The 22,772-nt window shown below is 42.4% G+C and overlaps 2 protein-coding genes across 6 annotated transcripts; both read right to left on the bottom strand.

Moving 5' to 3' along the window:
• Positions 1-488: 488 nt before the first annotated feature.
• Positions 489-5,942, bottom strand: LOC139378945 (RNA-binding protein 4.1-like). 4 transcript variants are annotated; one of them, XR_011628349.1, is made up of 6 exons: positions 5,801-5,923; positions 4,852-5,279; positions 4,085-4,740; positions 2,464-2,560; positions 1,341-1,508; positions 489-789 (listed from the first exon to the last, which is right to left on the bottom strand). XR_011628349.1 is itself a non-coding variant. In XM_071121578.1 (4 exons), exons 1-3 carry the CDS (start codon positions 5,893-5,895, stop codon positions 4,109-4,111), a joined length of 1,155 nt encoding a protein of 384 aa, XP_070977679.1. In that variant the 5' UTR covers positions 5,896-5,923; the 3' UTR covers positions 2,278-2,560; positions 4,085-4,108. The 4 variants fall into 4 exon arrangements, 2 of the variants coding, with proteins under 2 accessions (XP_070977679.1, XP_070977678.1); XR_011628348.1 differs by having other exon boundaries at positions 489-1,508; XM_071121578.1 differs by lacking the exons at positions 489-789; positions 1,341-1,508 and having other exon boundaries at positions 2,278-2,560.
• Positions 5,943-6,420: 478 nt separating this feature from the next.
• On the bottom strand, positions 6,421-9,135 carry LOC139379428 (plac8 onzin related protein 6). Of its 2 annotated transcripts, none has more exons than XM_071122240.1 (4): positions 8,773-9,135; positions 7,612-7,734; positions 7,369-7,526; positions 6,421-7,066 (listed from the first exon to the last, which is right to left on the bottom strand). In XM_071122240.1, the coding sequence occupies exons 2-4, from the start codon at positions 7,730-7,732 to the stop codon at positions 6,851-6,853; spliced, it is 495 nt and encodes a 164-aa protein (XP_070978341.1). In that variant the 5' UTR covers positions 7,733-7,734; positions 8,773-9,135; the 3' UTR covers positions 6,421-6,850. The 2 variants fall into 2 exon arrangements, with proteins under 2 accessions (XP_070978341.1, XP_070978340.1); XM_071122239.1 differs by having other exon boundaries at positions 8,777-9,135.
• Between the last annotated feature and the right edge of the window lie 13,637 nt (positions 9,136-22,772).

Genomic DNA, 22,772 nt, shown 5'->3' with positions numbered 1-22,772 from the left:
CTCCCTGCACCCCAGCTCCAAACAAGCCAGGGTTACATCACTGACTGACAGGAATAAATAAGACTCCAGAGTCATGAACCCAGGTCTCAAAGGATGTAGCAAGGAACCAGGGCAAACCAGTGGCAGGGTTGAGGGCTTAGTAGAGCCACAAGGCAGGTATTGCCAGTGCCACACTCAACCAATGGGGCTTCAGCATAACAGTAAGCCACACCCCAGACAGGAGCATGACCAATAAGCTCACAGTAACAAAATCCATTGTCCTCCAGGACTAGCCTAGAGTATTTTTATGTCTGGAAAGCACCTACTCAGGGATCATTTGCAGTTCTTTACCGTTGAGTGTTGCATTTCAATGCCTCTGTACTTCCCCAGAGTTATATTAGGAAGTCCTTTACCATTCTGTGATCTCATCAAACAGCTGTGATAGTGTGAACGGTGCCTCAAAAAGACAGGATATTTTGTCCATACTCAAGAAATAAAATAATCAATTATACATAAAAAATAATTTATTCATTTTTGGTAGTTAGATTGGTAAATGACATACATTTGAAAATCAGTGCTTTCAAGTAATATTTCTGCAGTTGAGCATTTAAGCAAAAGCAACACTGATGGCAACAGTAAAAATTGTTCACAATTTATGACTTTAATGGTGACAGTACATAGAAATGGTGAGCATCAAGGACAACAGTATGCTGATGCCACTTCAACTCAAGGAGTCTCATCTGGTCAGCAAATGATTAGGCAACAGTCAGACAGTATTCTTTCTTCAAGCTGGTCCTGCCCAAGTCCCTCCTGAAGAAAGAAGAGATTATTTAAAATAAAATAAAAATGTGTGTAATTTTAACCCCTTTTTCTCCCCAATTTCATGATATCCAATTGCGATCTTGTCTCGTTGCTGCAAATCCCCAACGGGCTTGGGAGAGACAAAAGTCGAGTACTCAGAAACATGACCTGCCAAGCCACACTTCTCAACACCTGCTCGCTTAACCCGGAAGCCAGCTGCACCAATGTGTCGGAGGAAACACCGTTCAACTGACGACCGAAGTCAGCTTGCAGGCGCCTGGCCCGCCACAAGGAGTTGCTAGAGGGCAATGAGCCAAGTAAAGCCTCGCCCCCAAACCCTCCCCTAAGCCAGACAACGCTGGGCCAATTGTGCGCCGTCATATGGGACTTCCGGTCACGGCCGGTTGTGACACAGCCTGGGATTCGAGCCCAGGCTGTAGTGACGCCGCAACACTGCGATGCGATAGACCGCTGCGCCACTCGGGAGGCCCGAAGAGATGCATTTTTTTTACCTCACTGAAATATTAAACCTAAGGCACAAAATGGCACAGATGTCTGACCATGATGGGCCATTGCACTTCCTGCATAAGGACTGATCTGGTAGTGGTGGCACCCATTCACAGCATACATAACCCTGAAGAGCAGTGTCAGAATATCAAGAGGAGCTGAAGTCCACTTCTGTACCAGAAGTCCACTTCTGTACCAACTACTGGAAAGAAGACCATGGCCTAGAGAGGAAGAGATTGGAGAAATAGGATGGAAGGCAAGTATCATTAAAAAGGACATACTAAGCATTGGGGAAGTCTGTTCATCCATACAATTACAAAAATAAATTTAGTACATCCAACATGACACTTATTCCAACATTTCATTACTGATACCTACATGGTTACAGTATTCTGCTAAATTAATTTCACAATACCTTCCCTAGCAGAATTCCACTTCCGTACCAACCTCTTGTGCAAGGAAAGAACAAGAGGCCGAGATACGGGGGATTGGAGCAATAAGATGGGAGAATCAGTTTGATAGAAAAGGATACTAAGCATGGGCAAAGTGTCAAATGGGAATTAAAAAGGTACTAAACATAGGTTTTTTATTTTTGTTGCATTGTCATTTCAGAATTTCCTAAATATATCTGCCGCTAATAGCGGAATGATACTGAAACATTTACCCGCTAATGTTGGCTGTGATATTTGCCTATCATTTGGGAAAGCTGTTTGACTTCGACCATCTAAATCGCTGCAAAATGTATTTTCAAAAACAAAAATAGTTTGTACAGCTGTTTGAAGCTGAACCTGTTTCACTGAACAGATTTTTCACAGCGATTAAGATTGTACAATAAGTCGCTTCACTATCCAGGGCTTATTTTCACAAACTGAAATTGAGCGAACAGTGTAGAATTTTACCAACCAGGAAATGAGAGCGATTTCCACTAGGTAAACAGCCAAAGTCAGAACAGCTTTCCCATTTTGACAAGTGCCGCTTCAGCGGGGAAACCAATAGACTAGCACAGCAAATCACACTGGTGGGTATGTAATACTGTGAAACACTATCATTCCACTATTACTGCAGATAATGAAAACCTGAAATGTACAATGCAAAAACAAAACAATCTATCCTTTGTAGCACCTTTAAAGTACAATAAATCTTAGTTCTGTATAAATGACCTTAATTGAACATTACCTCCACATGTCCATATCGTAGGATACAGCAAAAGACAGCACGACCGTCTCCTACATTGTGTCCACAACACCTATCCACAGATCATGGTTCTAACAACCTACAAAAAGCAGAAGTGCTAAGCATACCAGGGCTTATTGTCCTATGTATCATGGGAGAGGGCATTAATTAGATCACTAAGCCAAAATATTACATTTATTTAAGAGAATGATGGTGAAGAACATGCAGTGGTTGAAAGATGGAAACTGACATTGTAAAATTAAGCACCTTCAGAGAGCGCAAGAGATAATACATTTGCCATCGCAAAGAAAAAGATAAGAGGGTAATTTCCCCACTACTTTGAGTATAAATTAAACATTGAAAAGCGTATTTTTCAGAATGGACCGAAATGCCATAGATTAAGTTAGTGCTGCTGCATATTGGCTTTCACTGACTGCAATGAGCATCGTCATGAAGCGCCTATAATAACGAGGAAAGATGGGGAAGTTCAAAGTGACGATAGTTCAAATCTGTTTATTAAAAAGCTTTGAAATCAAAAATGGCATCTGTAAAGAAAAGAAAACCATACATAAAACGCAGCTTTGGGGTATCTAGGTATGTAAATCGGCATATAATTGAACACAAAATGTCTAACAAATCAAATTTGCATAGGTAGTTAAATCACTACGCTAACAGTTGCGTCGCAAAACGTCTTGAATACTGGCAAGTACCACCCAAAACCAAGATCACACCAGTTAAAGCGATATTACACTAACACGTTGTTGGACTAATTATGCAAATGAGTGTGTGGTTTATTAATCAAACTGAAGCTAGGTACAGCTCTGAAAAAGACATCTGCAGAATCTTCGTAACATTCATGTTTACCAAAATTACATGGATTGCTATTTAATTAACATTCAAATAGTCCCTTCATGAATATCACAGTTTAGAGGGTTTGTATCCATGAAAATTATTTTATAAAGGAAGAAATTTTATGTTAGGTCTTAGGCCAACATAGAGCCCTTAGGAGTACTGCGTCATTTCAAAATAGAATAACACCTCAAATACAGTAACCCCCTCTGCCTTTATCCTTTGCCCCAAAACAGCTTATGAACCTCGAACAATAAAATCAAGCAGAACAAATGTAAAACAGTTCAAGAAAGAGGACGAAACCGTAGACAAAAGCGTATTTTTTTGTATGGGTGGCCGCAAGCAATAGAGTATCTTCCAGTAAGTCGCAGGTGAACGCAACGCCACAGACGAAGGGGGGGTATAGTGCCACGTGCATCAGGAGACGACGATCTTGTCGGATAATTTAACCCTGGAAAGAGAGCAAACCACACAAGTCAAGCGCATTTTACTCATGGAGGAACGCGCTGAGGTTCAGTAAAACTTCCAGCATTCTTTAAAAGGCATATTACGATTTTACATTGTTCAGTTGAAGCAGATTTGGAGAGTTTGTAAAAAGCTAAGGATATGGTGAAACAATGCATTTGGAGCTTTTCTAGTCTGGTATTTTAAGCGAGACACTGAACGTCAATGCGAGGAGTCACCCCTAATTCAATCCTTCCACTCCCCATTGTTTTAAGTGAGCTAGATATGGAGTGTAATTGCATAGTGTACTATCCTGTTTCTGATTTCTCACCTTGAGTCAAGCACCAGTGTGCTTTCAATATGAGTAGCGGGCAGGAGGGGGCAGAGGCACCCTCTCAGCATAGGGGTCTCTGGTACGTGGTACGCTGTACATCGCTGGCCTGGACAGAGGAGAGAGCCGAGAGCGCTCATAGGAGTAGCCGTTACCTGCGGGGGGCATGGGGGGAGGGGGTCTTCTGATGGGACTGCGATCACGGGCATAGTAGGAGGACGGAGGAGGGAGGGGGCGACGCTCGTACGGGTTGAGGGAGGAGGCCCCAAGGCGCTCCCTAACCATGGCAGAAGGGGGTGGTGGTGGAGGGGGTATGGCGCCAACACGCCTTTCATCTCCATAGCCTGAAAGGCCACCGTAAGGGGCAGGGCGCGCTCTGTACTTCTCATAGTAATCGACCACCCCGTAGCTTTCCCGCTCACGCTCATAAGCACGCTCTGGGGGGTAAGGGGCTCGTCTAGGGGGAGGTGGAGGTGGAGGGGGGCCAGGGTAACCCCCTGACATGCGACCTCTGTAATGAGGGGGCTCACGCAGACCCCTGTCCCCAGGGTAGCCACGAGGAGGTGGCCAGTATCCACCCCTATCTGGTGGGGGGCCGTAATCCTCTTCCTCCCCTCTGGGACGGCTTTTTGACATCTGAACGTGAATCCGTTTGCCTAGAGAGGAAAACCATGATTAACAGTCAGACAGTGACACGCAAGTCCATATTTAACGTCAGGACTTTCCAACAGTTCAATCGTAAATCTTAATGAGGGTAATTTTCTTACCTTGGAAGTCAGTGTTGTCTAATCCCTTTATGGCATCCTTGGCCTCATCGGAGTTGGACATGTGGATGAATGCGAAATTTTTTATGATGGCACATTCTGTCACTGTTCCATACTCCTCGAACAGAGTGCGGAGCTCATCGCCGTTGCTTTTCTCCACATTGGCCACATGAAGTTTCACTGGACCCTGGTTCTTCCCCCTGCTCGGCTCCACATTGATTGGCCTGCCATGAAGCTTGAAGAGGTGCAGGCTGCGGATGGCTTTGGTTGCAGACTTGCGGTCATCCATGTGGACAAAGGCATAGTTTTTGAACTTTGCACATTCTGTCACTGTGCCATGTTCAGTAAACAGGGCCTCAATCTCATCCTTTTCGACCTCGTTAGGGAGGTTTCCAATAAAGATCTTCACCATCTTTATGTTAACGCAGAGCCTGTGAGATATGAGAGGCATGTCAATATACCAGTTAGGCTGCAAATAAAACCGTGATGTCAAGTGAGTGGGCGGCATGGACAGGAAGTGCAATGGTTAACGTTATGTTAGCTAGCTAACTAGTGCAATTGAATTCAAACTGGCCGAACAATTGCTGAATACTAGTTAAACAAACTATCTTCAATGTCTAAGTTCACATTTCTAAAGTCTGGCAAGCTGTTGTCTGGTAAGCAAAGTTGGAAAGCGGGGTTAGCTGTGGAATATCGAAAGTAGGCAAGACTTCCTCCATCACAGCGTCGACTGGGTGGCTAACAACGTTAGCACGCCAACTTAGCTAATGTTAGCTAGCTAGCTAAGGACGATAGCTATGATAGTTAACTAGCTAGCTCAATATAACGACCAAAATAAAAATGTCAAATTCATGCAATACAATTATCGTAAAGCAAGTTCAGACAGTTAATTTGGCATAAAAGATAGAAATAAAGAATACATTATTGCCGTAATAAAATTCCACAAACTCACCTCACTGCTACTAGGACGACGACACACGTTAACGTTACACCAACCCTTCTTCTATGCGTATAATGGCGGTCCACAAACAAACGTTTGAGGTGCATGAAGCCGATATAACACCTCACGTCCGTTTTTTTTTTTTAAACTATGCAACAAGTCCCGCCCACTAACAAGTTTGATTGGTGAATGGCCTTACCAGTAAAGTCTTCATTGTCAAATACGCAGCTTGATTGGACAAACTGGCAAAAAAATGAATTTACGGAGGACAAAAAAGGGATCAATTCGTTTTGTAAGGCCCGGTGCTCCGGGTATGTAGCGTTTGCATTTTTTAGACCATTCCATTGGCCCTTTAGTGAAATCTCCACTTAAACCGGGGAACCGACCCATATGAAACGAACTGGTCCACTCACAACAAAGTGATTTTCAAATTAATCTTCCGGTAAATCGACTCAACTTTGGTCTTCTTTTTTCAACCCATGTGCTGCTCAGCTAACCAATGTAAATAGGTGCTCACACATCTCAGTATACCTACACCCAAATAATTCATTTTCAGACAATTAAAGTTAAAATATTTTATTAATTACATTAATATTCTCTAAAGTACAAAATTGATATGGTACATGAATCAGATACCATAGTTGCATGGTTGTGTTAATCGTGTCAATTTAAGTGTTAGCGTCTAACAAGCTATATTAAACACTTAAGGACGTTTATATTTTAATTAAGTCATTGCAATCAATGTCATTCTGATAGTGTTGTGATTTCCTGATCATGTTATAATTTATCTAAAAGTGTTTGCTTTTCTATAATTGTTTTAACAAGCTATATAAAACACTAAGGACGTTTGTTTGTTTAATTAATTCATTGCAATCAATGTCATTCTGATAGTGTTATGATTTCCTGATCATGTTATGATTTCTCTAAAAGTGTTTGCTTTCCTACAATAAAAAAAACCCAGATATCTATGTGATGCATTGTTGGCTGGCTGTGCTGCCTGTTTCACATTCTAGAATGGCACTCATCCACAACCCCCTAATTTGTCTCTTGCTTATGCTGGCTCTATTGTGGCGCGGAGGGGTAGAATCCTACAGGCATAGGCTGTAGATGCATAGAGGGGTTAGAAAAGGCTTGAGGGGGATGCATGTTGATCTGGACAGGGGATGGGACATTGACGAGGAGGAGAGGGCGCTGACGTAACTTCAGCTCTCGGGCCATCTGGCACCATGCACAGGGGGTGCAGCAGGTGACCAAGAGGCAGTCGTCGCACATGGACCCCTACAGGCGGTGGTGGTAGGTGGGGAGGATATGAGACAGATATTAATTAGACAGATGGGTTGTCAGATCATGTTAATACAGTGGCTTTCATTCCCATGAATGAACATATCACATCTCTTCTACTGACCCTATTCCATTATATATTATACGCCATTGGCCCTATTATTGCAGTCATTATGATTATGTATTTATTGATCTTGTCTAGCATCACCTGACAGCTCTGTTTTGAGTCACTAGTTAATTGTATAATAGGAGATGTTACGATATCAGCAAAGATTAATGTCAAGGGTGTTTCACTCTACCTGGATGCGGTATCTCTCCCTCATGGTGCTCCGGAGGGCCAGAGAAGCAGCTGGGAGCCAGCTGGTGGAAATGTCCAACAGGGGGAGACAGAAACACTCCCCAAAGTCTGTACTCGTCTGACATCTCAGACAGCATGGGCACCAGAACCCAAAGCAACCTGACAGGAGACAGACAGACCAAGTTACTCACACACACATGCACACACACGGCCACACACACACACACACATTAAATACACTCACAGATCTTCATGTCATCACAACAGTCACAGATGCTGCTGCTCCACACCTCAGTCTTTATGTCAGCAGGGGACCGAAAAATGCCTGGCTGTATGTTCACTACAGGCATCGGCTGGACTGCCATCACTATGGATATACAGAGGACAATGCAAATCAAAAGCACTGCCAGAGATCTGCCCAGGTAATATGGAGTTGAGTTATATGAGGAACTGAAAATAATACACATGAGTCATGCTGATTCAATACACAATTATTAAATTGTCGTTTCGTTATCAGGTTATTCTGCTATTCAGCTAAGATACTCCTGGAATTTAAACACTTGAGGTCACAAAGAATACATCTCCTTTCACTATTGCCAGAGGGAGCAGGTCAGTAGCTAATACAACAGTGTTTATTGGTTGGTATGACGAGCAAAAACTGTAGTAGCAGGCTGGTTGTCAGGAAGTATGTGTATACTCGGCTCAGAGGGGCGGGCCTGGTCTTTTCACAGTAAACAGAAGACCAGAAGCACGTCTCCTCCCCTTCAATTCATCTCTAGGGAACTGGTAGTCTTGTTAGTCAGTTGCCGGGTTGCCTCCCACATTAACAATGTTCCAGCATTCACTAGTGCTGTTGCCTATGTGTTGCTCTAGGTCTGGGATTTTAGAGACTACGGAACTGGTCTCTCAGAGCACTCAAAACAATTTAAGTTGTGGTTCAATTGTGGTGTGGTTATAAACTGGTTTAGGTACTCACAGCATGGGTCAACTTTGTGTGCGGTTAATGTTCTGATCTATTGTAAATGTCACAGATTTTCTGCTATGATAACTTTAGCATTTACTTTGACGTATTACTATATGCAATGACAGCGTTCCGTCTCTTATTAATAACTTATCAACAGCTCTACAGCCGAATATAAAGTTATTATTTCAAAAGCAAAAACACCATCCATCATTTATTTCACATACAAATTACCGGATATACTATATTGATTATGATATAGCCACATTAATGGTAATGATATTGCGTTTAACCCACTATATTTCTGTAAACAATTTTCCTTTCCAAATTGCTTGAAAGATACCTCACATTGCACATCAACATTAATATGGTCTGTTTTCAGTTATGACATAAACATAAAAGTTGACTTATCATCGAAGAACCACAAAATACATCTCAGCCTACCTACTTCTGGAGGTGATGGTGATGGTCAGGTCTACGGCGTGTCTCGGAGGGGTGGAGATGCAGAAAACAAGGCTGGATACACAGAATCCAATTCACATGGACGGATGAGTCGACACACAGCTAATGATATCTCAAGTGAGCACAGGTTAGTGTATACCTGAGGTTCTCTCTGGCAACCAAATGTATCGGTGTGGTGGGTGGAACCTGTGCGTGTGTGTGTGTGTGTCACTATCACTTGTGAAATTTGCATTGTCATAGGGGAGAGTGGAGTAAGAGTTCATCTTTTACATTTAGAATCGCTACATCAAGGGAAATACAGTATTCTTTCTAACAAAGACATTGAACAAAAATATAAACGCAACATGCAACAATTTCAAAGATTTTACTGAGTTACAGTTCATATATGGAAATCAGTCAATTCAAATAAATAAATTAGGTCATAATGTAAGGCTTGCACATGAATGACTGGGAAAACAGATATGCATCTTTATCTTTAAAGAAAAGGTGGATCTGAAAACCAGTCAGTATCTGGTGTGACCATCATTTGCCTTATGCAGCACAACACATCTCCTTCACTTAGAGTTGATCAGGCTGTTGATTGGGGTCTGTAGAATCCTTTCCCAATCCTCTTCAATGGCTGTGCAAAGTTGCTGGATATCGGCGAGAACTGGAACACGCTGTCGTACACATCAATCCGAAGCATCCCAGACACGTTCAATGGGTGACATGTCTGATGAGTATGCAGGCCATGGAAGAACTGGGACGTTTTCAGCTTCCAGGAATTGTGTAGAGATTCTTGCAAAATGGGGCCGTGCACTATCATTCTCAAACATGAGGTGATGGCAGTGGATGAATGACACAACAATGGGCTTCAGGATGGTATCTATGTCCATTAAAATTGCCATTAATGGAGAGCACGTGATGCCGCGGAGCTGAGCAGACGTTGACAAACCGAGCTCTTCAAAGTTATTCTATTTTTACCTAAATAACAACGTTGAAACAATATTCTAACATCGGCTGATCAATTGTCAAGTACTTACCTTCCCAAAGAGCCATGGACCTCCGACCGAGAGGCAAGAAGGACGACCAAAACGTTGTTGATTCCCAAGATAACGATAACGCTACAGCTAGCAAGATTAGCATTAGCCCACATAACTCAGACGACAGTTCCAGACTGTTGCTCTCAGCAGCATCTTGCGAGCATGCCGACATGCTGGCTACTCTCCTCCGGGAAATTCAGGATGGTAACAGAGGTCTTTCTCTGAAAATTGATAAGAAATCGGCTGAACTCCATTCTTCCATTGACGACCTGAAATCCTCCATGAATGATCTCCTTTTGAGAACGACGGAGGCAGAGTTGCGCATTAGCACAGTTGAAGATACCATCGCTAGAGAAATCGGCTGAACTCCATTCTTCCATTGACGACCTGAAATCCTCCATGAATGATCTCCTTTTGAGAACGACGGAGGCAGAGTTGCGCATTAGCACAGTTGAAGATACCATCGCTAGACATGACCAGGTCTTGATACAACTGCAAAAGGACAATGCCTACCTCAAAAACAAGGTAGATCAGATGGAGAACCAGAGTAGATGTAGTAATATCCGTGTGGTGGGATTGAAATAGGACAGCGAGGGCCGTGACCCGGTCCGTTTCTTCACTCAATGGATCCCGGAGGTCCTAAGCATAACCAACTTCACCAAGCAGCTGGAAATCGAACGCGCCCACAGAACATCAGCGCCGAAACCCCGGCCAGATGAGCCCCCACGAGCCGTCCTGATCAGGTTCCTCCGTTTCCAAGACAGAGAGAAGATACTGCAACTCGCAAGAGCCAAAGGGGACATCACCATCGATGGAAAGAGGGTCAGCCCTTTTCCCAGATATGAGCGCGGATCTCGCCAGACGTCGCAAGCAGTTCAGACCTGCCGCCAAAGCACTGAAGGAGAAGAACATCACCGGCTACCTCATCCACCCTGCGCGGATGAAAGTTCAGTACAAAGGCCGAAGCCATCTCTTCAACACACCGGGAGAAGTGCACACTTTTCTCAAAGAACTGAGCAACATCTGAGCCAGGACAGTCTCTCTGGGGGATAAAATGCAGTTCGTTTGTTTTCTCTTATCCGGATTGAACTGCTGGTATCTCCCGGTCACTATAATTGGTTTGTACATTTTCAACTAACCGTATCTTCCCGGGGTGAGTTCTATTACATTTACAGAGTATATTTTGGTTTAGTCCATATCCACTGGGCGAAGCAAATTAGTGGGGTTAGGCCCACCGCTTTCCCCCCCCATTTATGTTAATCTTTCGAAAAGAGACTCAAGCACCCCTTACCGTGGGCAGTAAATATTCAGCCATAAATATCTATTCACAACGTTTGTTTTCAATTTAGAGAGCTGGCAGGTTTTAGTTTACGCCAAGGTTTAGCTAGTAAGAGCAAGATGGAAAGCGAGCAGCAACGTATCTCTCTCTACACGTGCATTCATGTTTGATTGTTGGGATTGTTGTTTTAGTCTGACAATCGGGGTGGGTGGGATTTTTATTATTTTTTTCTTCCTTTTTTCTATGTTTATTGTTTCCTTCCTAAAGAGACACACAGGTCACTTTTGTGCTCAAACCAAAGTTGAAACATTTCCTAATTATCTGCATATGATAGATCTCTATTCAGTTACATATTTGAAACCCAACCTATGCTTAATCCACTAAAATATGTCACATTCAACGTAAAAGGTCTTCACAGCCCGATTAAAAGGAAAAGAGTCTATACATACCTTAAGAAATTAAAGGCTGACATTGTGTTTTTACAAGAAACACATCTTACAGCCAGTGAACACAAGAAATTGAAGAGGGAATGGGTAGGACAAGTTTTTGCGTCCCCTTTAAACTACAAAACAAGAGGAACTGCAATTTTACTATAAAAGTAGACACATCCCCTTCTGCGTCAACAACACCATCTCTGGTCCCTCGGGCAGGTTTGTTTTGGTGCAGGGGCATATGTTTTCAGAGTCTTGGACCATATTGAATATTTATGCTCCTAACTTCGATGACCATATGTTTATTCAGAATGTCTTCCTTCAGGTTGCTCAAGCACCACCAGGATGGCTACTGGTTGGAGGAGATTTTAATTTTTGCTTAGATACAGTTCTTGATAGGTCTTCTGATAAACCCTCACTTCTTACCAAAGCCGGCAAGCTCACCATGTCATTCATGAAAGATTTCAATTTACTAGACATCTGGAGACAGTTGCACCCACAGGATAGGGACTACTCTTTTTATTCACACCCACACAAGACACACACACGCATAGATAACTTTTTACTTTCGACACAACTGTTTCATAGAGTGTTAGATGTCGAGTATCTCCCCAGATTGCTTAGTGACCATTCTCCTCTGGTATTATCAATCTCCATTCCTACCAAGGTAAATGGAGCATATAGATGGAGACTAAATTCTACACTCCTAAAGCAACCTGAATTTTGTGCATTCATCAAAGAGCAGATCAATATTTTTACTTTGACAAACAAACCCTCTGCTCCTGACAGCTTTATTCTTTGGGACACATTGAAAGCCTATCTGAGGGGACAGATTATTTCCTATACTAAAGGGCTGAAGAAAAAACACGGTGCGGAACTTAGTGCCCTTGAATCTGAAATCTCTGAGCTAGAGAGAACCTACCAAAGAGGCCCAACTAAATATCTATACAGGCTTTTGGTAAATAAAAAACTTAAATATAATATTCTGAACACATATCAGGCTGAGAGGGCCATCACTAAATCAAAACAGCGTTATTACGAGCTTGGAGAGAAAGCTCACAAAGTATTGGCATGGCAACTGAAAGCAGAGGAAAGTAAGAGGACAATTAATGCAATAGAAACTCTTACTAATGAGATATCTTTAGACCCTACTGAAATTAATAATACTTTTAAGAAATTCTATGAAGACCTCTACACTTCCCAATCAAGCGATGATCTATCAGAGATCGACTCCTTTCTCTCCTCTCTCAACCTCCCATGCCTGTCAGGGGAAGACAGCGAGCGCCTGAGTGAACACTTCTCAGTTCCTGAATTGTTGGAGGCCATTAAATCCTTACCTTCTAATACATCTCCTGGGGAGGATGGCTTCCATCCAGAGTTCTATAAAGTATTTAGGGAGCTGTTGGTTCCCTACCTTATGGAGGTACTTAAAAAAGCCAGGGAAGACAACTGCTCTCCAGAGTCTTTCTCTCAAGCAGTGATTACTGTAATCCACAAGAAAGGGAAAAACCCGCTAAAGTGCGCCTCCTATAGACCAATCTCTCTCCTGAACACAGATTGTAAACTGGTCACCAAGATGCTATCTAAGAGACTGGAGTCATGTCTTCCCCTGTTGGTCAACCCGGATCAGACTGGCTTCATAATTAATAGATTGTCCTCCAATAATCTCAGAAGGTTCTTTGATATAATTCACCTTGCTAACAAAAACAAAATACCTAGTGTCGCAGTCTCCCTCGATGTTGAAAAGGCCTTTGATAGGGTTGAATGGCCATACCTCTTTCGCGTCTTGGAAACGTTCGTTTTAGGTTTTGTGTTTGTAAATTTGATAAAATCACTCTACAAATCTCCTAAAGCTAGGATTGCTACCAATGGGAGTACTTCCTCCTCTTTCCCTCTTTATAGGGGGAACAGACAAGGTTGCCCAATTAGCCCCCACCTCTTTGCCCTCGCCATCGAACCGTTGGCTGAGGCTATTAGAACGTGCCCTGACATACATGGCTTTGAGGTGGGCCCCCATACCCATAAATTATCACTCTTTGCGGACGACCTTATCTTATTTCTAACAAACCCAGAACACTCCCTCTCTCACTTGCAGATCCTACTACAGTGTTATAGTTCTTTCTCTGGATATAAGGTAAATTTTGATAAAAGCAAAATCGTTGTCTGTCTTTGACCATCATACCATCAAGCACAAGTTTCCTTTTAGATGGTCGCCTATGGGCTTCACATATTTGGGCATAATGGTGGATGGTAATCTGAACAACCTCTATAAACTCAATCTGGCCAGTTTGTTGCAAAAGGTGGAGGTTGACCTTTGTAAATGGATGGACTTGCCTCTCACTCTACTGGGTAGAATCAATGTAATTAAAATGAAAGTCCTGCCCAGATTTCTATATTTGTTTCAATCTCTCCCTATCCCTGTGCCCGCAGCATTCTTTTCCTCTCTCGACAAGCTGACCAGACGGTTTATCTGGTATGGCAAAACCCCTAGGTTTGGCCTGGATAAACTGACCCTTGATTACAGTCAAGGGGGCTTAAACCTCCCCAATTTTAGAATGTACTACTGGGCTGCACAGTCTAGGTTTCTGGCTCAGAGGTTTGACAATGGTCCCTCTCCCTCATGGTTGAACATTGAAAAGCTTGAGGTAAATGATGACACTGGGGCAGATTTGTTTTACAAATGGGACAGAAAATCTATAAAAACCATCACAGACAACCCTTTAATCATACATTCTGTCCTGGCATGGTACAAACTGCATGAGCTGTTCGGACGAGAGGGATTCCTTTCCCCTAAAACCCCTTTATGGAACAATAGATTGATCCCTATGTTTTTCCAGAATAGTAACTTTAGACCATGGTCTGATAAGGGGATCACTCTTCTGGAACACTGTTACGAGGAGGGAGTTCTTATGTCTTTTGATCAGCTGAAACAGAAATACCACTTGCCTAACAGGGATTTCTTTAGCTACCTACAACTACGAAACTTTATTAGAGTGACTCTCAAGGGTCAATGGAACCTACCTAAGATGTCACCTATTGAACAACTCTGCCAAGCAGACCAACCACTGTTCAAGACCATTTCCCGTGTATACGATGCTCTTATGTCAGGACTAACACTGCCTGGGCTAGATAAACCCCGACTTAGATGGGAAAAATATCTGGGTATTGATCTTGATGAGGATCTATGGAGTGACCTATGCAGGGATGGTGTTACATCCACATTGAACTCCAGATACAGACTGATCCAGTTTAATTTCCTCCATCAGCTCTATATCACCCCATCTAGACTGCACAAGTTCAACCCAGATATCTCCTACCTATGTTTTAGATGTGGCTCAGATGAAGGAACATTCCTCCATTCCACTTGGCAGTGTTCAAAACTACACGGTTTCTGGCAGGGGGTATACGATACCATATCCTCAATTCACGGGGTTGCATTCCCTTTAGACCCGGAGGTCTGTCTACTGGGTAACTTTACTAACCCCAATCTTAGGCAAAGCCATACTATAAAGCTAACAGAAATATTGCTAGCGATCGCCAAGAAATGTATTGCTTTGAAATGGAAATTGGATTCCTCCCTGCCAGTTGCAATGTGGCTATCGGAAGTTAATAGTTGTATCCCTTTGGAGAAAATCACTTACTGCTTGAGGAATAAGTTAAAGACATTTTACAGAATTTGGCAACCTTTTATTGACAATATGGAGAATCTCCCCCCACATCTCATTGATTGAATCTATGTATAATCCTCACATAATGTTTCACACGTAATGTATAATATGTAGCCTACGGCAGGGGATCCAATGTCTCGTTATTTAAAAAAAAAAAAAATCTTATTGTATGTTTGTTTATATAATTGTTATTATTATTTATTTTTGTTACGCTCGTCTGTTACTGTCACTTTGTCCTATCGTTGTCTAATATCTTTTCACTTTTGTTCTGAATGTTCTTAATTGGAAAATGCAAAAATAAAATATAAAAAAAATAAAAATAAATTGCCATTAATAAAATGCAGCTTATGCCTGCCCATGCCATAACCCCACCGCCACCATGGGGCACTGTTACGGATACCATTATCCTGTGTGTGTATCCTGTGTGTGTGTGTGTGTGTGTTTCTTTTCTCTCCTTCTCCCTTCACAGGTGAAAATCATCACTCCCCAATCAGTCAACAATCCAATCAACAATCAGAAGACACACCTCCTCCTGTTTCCTACCCTATCACAGTTCCTTCCCCATGGTTTAAAAACCCAATCATTTGTAGATTTCAGGAGCTCAATCTCTTTGTAAATGCCATGTTGGTAGATCTCTGTTCTTCATAGATTTCAGTAGCTCAATCTCTTTGTAATGCCATGTTGGTAGATCTCTGTTCTTCATAGATTTCAGTAGCTCAATCTCTTTGTAAATGCCATGTCTGTAGCTCTCTGTGTTTCACTCTCTCTTTGTGTCTTAGACCTCTCTTTTGTTTGAGCACCTCCAAATCACTTTCATCTCCTGTGAGTATTGTTTTTGCTTATGGTGTTTGCTGGTGGGAAAAGGGGAAAACAAGACAAGTCGCCCATGGGCATACACTATCCGTAGGTAAACTTTGTTAAACACTAGTTAGAACTGGGCGGACCACCCACTGTATTTTTGGTTAGTTAGTTAGCTGTTGTTAAAGTAGGCTAGTCTAGCTTAGGGGTGTTTTTGCATATTTGTTTCTTTCCTTGGGTCCAGCTCAGCCCCTTTTCCTGCTCCCCCCATTACCGTGTGTTTATCAAATAAACCTTGAGTTTGACGGTAGATTTCAGTTGTCCTGGTTATTACGTTCACACTTTTACTTTGTCACAATTATAATTTGCATGAGTTATGTTACGCGTCTCATTACCATCCCCCCCTAGACTGTCGGGCCAAAAGGGATTCGTAACATAAGTGGGGGCTCGTCCGGGATTTGAACCCGGGACCTCTCGCACCCCCAAGCGAGAATCATACCCCTAGACGGGCCAAAAGGGATTCGTAACAGGCACTCTGTTCACAACGTTGACATCAGCAAACCACTCACCCACACGATGCCATGCACGCTGTCTGTCATCTGCCCGGTACAGATGAAACCAGGATTCATCCAATTCTCCAGGCCATCGAAGGTGAGCATTTGCCCACTGAAGTCGGTTACGACGCCGAACTGGTCAAGACCCTGGTGAGGACGATCCTGCAGGTGAAGAAGTCGGATGTGGAGGTCCTGGGCTGGAGTGGTTACACGTGTCCTGCGGTTGTGAGGCCAGTTGGACGTAATGCCAAATTCTGTAAAATGATGGAGGTGGATTATGATAGGGAAATTAACATTAAATTCTCTGGCAACAGCTCTGGTGGACATTCCTGCAGTCAGCATGCCAATGGCACACTCCCTCAAAACTTTAGACCTCTGTGGCACTGTGTTATGTGACAAAACTGCACATTTTTAGAGTGGCTCCTTATTTTCCCCAGCACAAGGTTCACTTGTTTAATGATCATGCTGTTTTAATCAGCTTCTTGATATGCCACACCTGTCAGGTGGATGGATTATCTTGACAAAGGAGAAATGCTCACGAAGAGGTATGTAAACAAATTTGTGCACAAAACTTGAGAGAAATAACCTTTTTGTGCATATGGAAAATGTATTTTATTTCAGCTCATGAAACATGGGACCAACACTTTACATGTTGAATTCATATTTTTGTTCAGTTTTCATATATATTTCAGAATGTTGTGTACATCTGGGGGAAAAAAAAATCAGAATTCATGTAAACACAACACTTTTGAAAACATAGCTTGTCCAAAGAAAGTGGTCTCTTGGCACAAAACATTAAGGACACCTGCTCTTTTGATGACATAGACTGACCAGATGAGCCTTGAGACAATTGAAACAAGCATTGTGTATGTGTGCCATTCAGTGTGAAAGGGCAAGACAAAAGATTTAAGTGCCTTTGAACGGGGTATGATAGGTGCCAGGCGCATTGGTTTGTGTCAAGAACTGCAACGCTGCTTTATTTTTCATGCTCCACATTTTCCCATGTGTATCAAGAATGGTCCACCATCAAAAGAACATCCGGCCAATTTGACACAACTGTGGGAAGCATTGGAGTCAACATGGGCCAGCATCCCTGTGGAATGCTTTTGACACCTTGTAGAGTTAGTTCATACCTATACAAATTGAAGCTGTTCCGAGGACAAAATATTAGGAACGTGTTCCAAATTAAGGTGTTCCTAATGTTTGGTATACTCAGTGTCGATCTCTCTGTTCAATATCACTTACCTTCCATTTCTTGACCAGTTGTTTGGGACAGGGATGTTGTTTCGATATGCCAATTCATAGGCAAGTTCTCAGCATTCTAGGCTACTAAACCGATTGATATTTTGTATTTTTTGTATTCATTATGGATCCCCATTAGTTCCTGCCAAGGCAGCAGCTACTCTTCCTGGGGTCCAGCAAAATTAAGGCATTTATAAAATTGTAAAAACATTACAATACATTCACAACTGATTTCACGACACGTTTAGTGCACCGAGCTGTCTGTTTGAACTACTGGCACACAGTTCGGACACCAATGCATACCCCACAAGACATGCCACCAGAGGTCTCTTCACATTCCCCGCTGTTCCATAAGGTGTATTTTTATCTGTTTTTTTAATCAAATTTTACTGCTTGCTTGAGTTACTTGATGTGGAATAGAGTTCCATGTAGTCATGGCTCTATGTAGTACTGTGCGCCTCCCATAGTCTGTTCTGGACTTGGGGACTGTGAAGAAACCTCTTGTTGTCATGGATCCCCCTGGTACTGCTGCTCAGTCCATTCACCAGCTCCAGAGGTCTATGTCACCGGCCTTCTAGGCGTCACTGAACTGGATTCATTACCACCAACCCCCGACTGTCTTGTCTCAATTCGCACACCTGGTTCCCATTGCCACTGATTAGTATGTGGATATATGTGCCCTCTGTTCCCCGTTGTCCTTGTCGGTTATTGTTACCATGTCCGTTGGTCTTGTGAGCACCTGTGCTGTTGTACTGGCTACCATGCAGCGTGTTATTGTGCATTTGTTTTATGGGTCTCGTCCTGTGCATTATTTAGAGGTTTACACCTCGCTCTTTTGTTTGGGTAGGGAAAATAAAACCCCCTATTACGTTTTCCGGCACTTGTCTCCTAGCATTATACAACGTGACACTTGTTGCATGTCTTGTGGGGTATGTATGGGTGACCGAGCTGTGTGCCAGTAGTTCAAACAGACAGCTCGGTGCATTCAACATGTCAATACCTCTCACAAATACAAGTAGTGATGAAGTCAATCTCTCCTATACTTTGAGCCAGGAGAGGTCCCCATCTTAGCTACTGTTGTATCAATATGTCTTGACCATGACCGTTTACACTCCAGGGTTACTCCAAGCAGTTTATTCACCTCAACTTGCTCAATTTCCACATTATTCATTACAAGGTTTAGTTGAAGTAGGGTTTAGTGAATGATTTGTCCCAAATACAATGCTTTTAGTTTTTAAATATTTAGGACTCACTTATTCCTTGCCACCCATTCTGAAACTAACTGCAGCTCTTTGTTAAGTGTTGCAGTCATTTCTGTTGCTGTAGTAGCTGACGTGTATATTGCTGAGTCATCCGTATGCACAGACACACTGGCTTTACTAAAAGCCAGTAGTAACATGTCGTTTAGTAAAGATTTTAAAAAGTACCATGAAACTGGTCTGTGAGATTCTTGATATATTTTGTGAGCTCAGACCCAATGTCATCAGATAAGACCTTGAGTGCCTCTGCTACTCTATCATAGCCTATCTTTTGCACTGGTATTTTTTCTTCAGCGTCATGGTCTATTTTTCATCCCTTGCTGCTGCTAGAATGGACTTCTTCTCTCACTACCGTGGTTGCTCTCTCAAGAACCTCAAGAGGGGCTAGACCCCTTGTTGTTTTGTGTTTGTATACACGGGAGATGCATGACGATGTCTGCTCTGAAAGAATAAAAATGCACTATCTTGAGTTTATACGCATGACACTGCAAAAACACTATGCATATTATGCATAAAACTGACCAAATGTAATTATAATTTGTATTGGGTATGGCGGCCATTGGCTCAATTTAACCCAAGACAAACATTTTGACTCACACCGCTACAAGGATGTACTTTCATGCTAGGTTCAGGACCTGATATTGTAACTTACAGAGACCCCAACTGATGTACAAAACAATCTACTTTGGTTTAAATACAATCACCATGAACCATATAACACAAATTAATTTGACTTTGTGAAAATCCGACGTGTCTTCAGCTCCCGAGACATCTGACACGAGGCACAAAGCCTGCAGAATGTGACCACTAGGCAGTTATCACACATTGACCCCTATAGGGAAGAGAGAGAGAAATTCAGGAACAGGTCAGGGACCTGTCTGTAATGGACAGTTGTGATGATATTCAGTCCACTACCCACCCAATAGGGCAGCGCAGAAAATTGTCTGCCGGTCATACAGAGAGAGAATTTAAAACTAGGACTAGAGCTAACTAGAGGTTTTCCCGGTCAGGTGACTTGGTCAGGAAAAACACTTGGTCGTAGTTGTCATGACACCTGTTGTATTTATCTGGATGTGGTAACTCTCCCTCATTGAGCTACTCACAGATAGAGCAACAGATGGGACTGGGGCACAGTAGAACACGTCCAGCAGGGGGAGACACGCACACTGGCCAAGCTCACTGTCCGTGAGACACCACAGACAACAGGAGCACCAGGAGCCACAGCATCCCGTAGGATGGACTGGGTGTTTATGAGGTTATATATAGTTCAACAGAGTAAATAGTGCTGATGAAGGCTTCGTATATGATCATAATTTGAGTTAATTTCAATATGGAATTGAGATAGGACTGTCCCTCAGAGAGACAGATGACTGACTGACTGACAGACAGACAGACAGACAGACAGGTTTGTGCTCTTACAGCTACCCATGTCTTCACAGCAGGCAACTGCTCCAACGTCTGCCATCTCTGCTAAGACCACAAAATGTCTAGAAGGAAAATACCACTTTTTGAGTGTTATGCAGGCTATTAGATTTGATGTTGTGATCACAGGATGTTGGTGGCACCTTAATTGGGGAGGGCGGCTTGTGGTAAAGGCTGGAGCGGAATTAGTGGAATGGTATCAAATACTGTACATCAACACGTGGTTTCTATGTGTTTGATGCCATTCCATTTGCTCCGTCCCAGACATGATTACGAGCCATCCTCCCCTCAGCAGCCTCCACTGGTTGTGATCCAATACCATAATCATGACATTGTTGTACATTGTACATTAACTTGTAACAGCCAAAACACTATTGTACATCAATCAATTGAATTCAAATGTATTTATAAGGCCCTTTTTACATCAGCAGATGTCACAAAGTGCTAGATTTATATGAACCGAAATGGCACCTTGGCATAAACCAAACACAGAATCGTTAATCAATCTTGATTTCTAGCACACGGTGTCAATTTTGTGTAACACAGTAATGTCTTTGCTGTCATATGTATGTGGCAATAACAGTCCATGTAACAACAGAGAGTTAACAAGGAAAAATGACCCACCTATTGAGAGGTCTGTGCTGGTCTTGACTTGGTGACTGTCTGGTGTTAATATGGAGGTGATTGCGAGGGATCAAAAGTGCCTTGTTACATACTACGTTACTGTAAAGGGCAGCCCATTTACTATTGTCTGTGTATGTCACCCTTTACTAATGTATTTGCTAATATTTACTGACTCTGAAAGCCATGGCAGCAAGCCTACGCCCTGAGATTGAGCAAATATCAGCAATATGGTATTGTGCCGTGTGGGTGAAAACTATTGGTGGGGGAAGGGGGAGTTTTCCCCATGCTATAGTGTTTGGGTTTAAGAAAAGCTTTCTCTAAGCCTATATGTGAATGACTAAATTAACAATCATACTATGGGAATATACTCTTACATACTGTAAGAGTAAAATGGGCAAAAATCTATCATTGGATGCAACCAACCATGGAGAAGCATTGAGGAAATCTGAGAGCAGACACCTTTAGTTGACTGAGCTGATGTCTGAAATGACTCAACTTGACATGCAGTACACCACTGGACACAAAATGGTTGAATCAATGTTGTGATGAGGAATCTATGTAGAAAATACATTGCATTTGAAAAAGTTAACTGTTTTGTTGAGGGTAACATTTCAACTGCTATTGTTATTTACTGCTGCACTTTGTTATTCTTATCTTACTTTTTGGGGGGTATTTTCCTTAACTGCATTGTTGGTTAAGGGCTTGTAAATAAGCATTTCACTATTGTTTTCGGCACGTGACAAATACGATTTGATCATTGTAACAAATTTTCAACGTAGACAAACCTTGAATAAAATGTTTATTTTTGTATGAAATGGAGACATGAATCCAACTGTCACTGTCATCGTATGGAGGGGACCAAAGCGCAGCGTGGTGTGAATACATTCTTCTTTATTGAAGGAAGAACACGAAGAACACTTAAACAAAACAACCGTGACTGCTAACGAAACACTGCGCAACATAACAGACAATAACCCACGAAATACCCAAAGAAGATGGCTGCCTAAATATGGTTCCCAATCAGAGACAACGATAAACACCTGCCTCTAATTGAGAACCAATCTAGGCAACCATACACCTACATAAACACCTAGATGGTAAACATCCCCGTAAACCTACAAAACCCCTAGACAGTACAAAACCCACATACCACCAGTCACACCCTGACCAAACCAAAATATATAAAGAAAACAAAAAAATAGTCAGGTCAGGGCGTGACACCAACATATCAATTATTATTTTATAGACAAACTGGATTTTGAATTGTGTTTGGTTTTCAATGCAACCAAATGTCAACATTTAAAGGAGATCTTCTGCTTGGATAGTTCCATCTGTGCCACTGACTTTGTAAGGGTTTTCCTCCTCCTCTTCGTCTGAAGAGGAGAGGCGAGAAGGATCGGAGGACCAACGTGCAGTGTGGTAAGTGTCCATGGTTCTTTAATAAGAGAAACTCAAACATGAACACACTACAAAACAATAAACATGGCAAAACCCAAAACAATCCTATCTGGTTCAGAGAACACAAAGACAGGAAACAACCACCCACAAACCCCAACACTAAACAGTCCTATCTGGTTCAGAGAACACAAAGACAGGAAACAACCACCCACAAACCCCAACACTAAACAGTCCTATCTGGTTCAGAGAACACAAAGACAGGAAACAACCACCCACAACCCCAAC

The sequence above is a fragment of the Oncorhynchus clarkii genome, chromosome 21, assembly GCF_045791955.1.
Source record: "Oncorhynchus clarkii lewisi isolate Uvic-CL-2024 chromosome 21, UVic_Ocla_1.0, whole genome shotgun sequence".
Taxonomy (NCBI): domain Eukaryota; kingdom Metazoa; phylum Chordata; class Actinopteri; order Salmoniformes; family Salmonidae; genus Oncorhynchus; species Oncorhynchus clarkii.
Note: the sequence above shows the minus strand (reverse complement) of the source record. Positions and strands in the feature narration are given on the sequence as shown.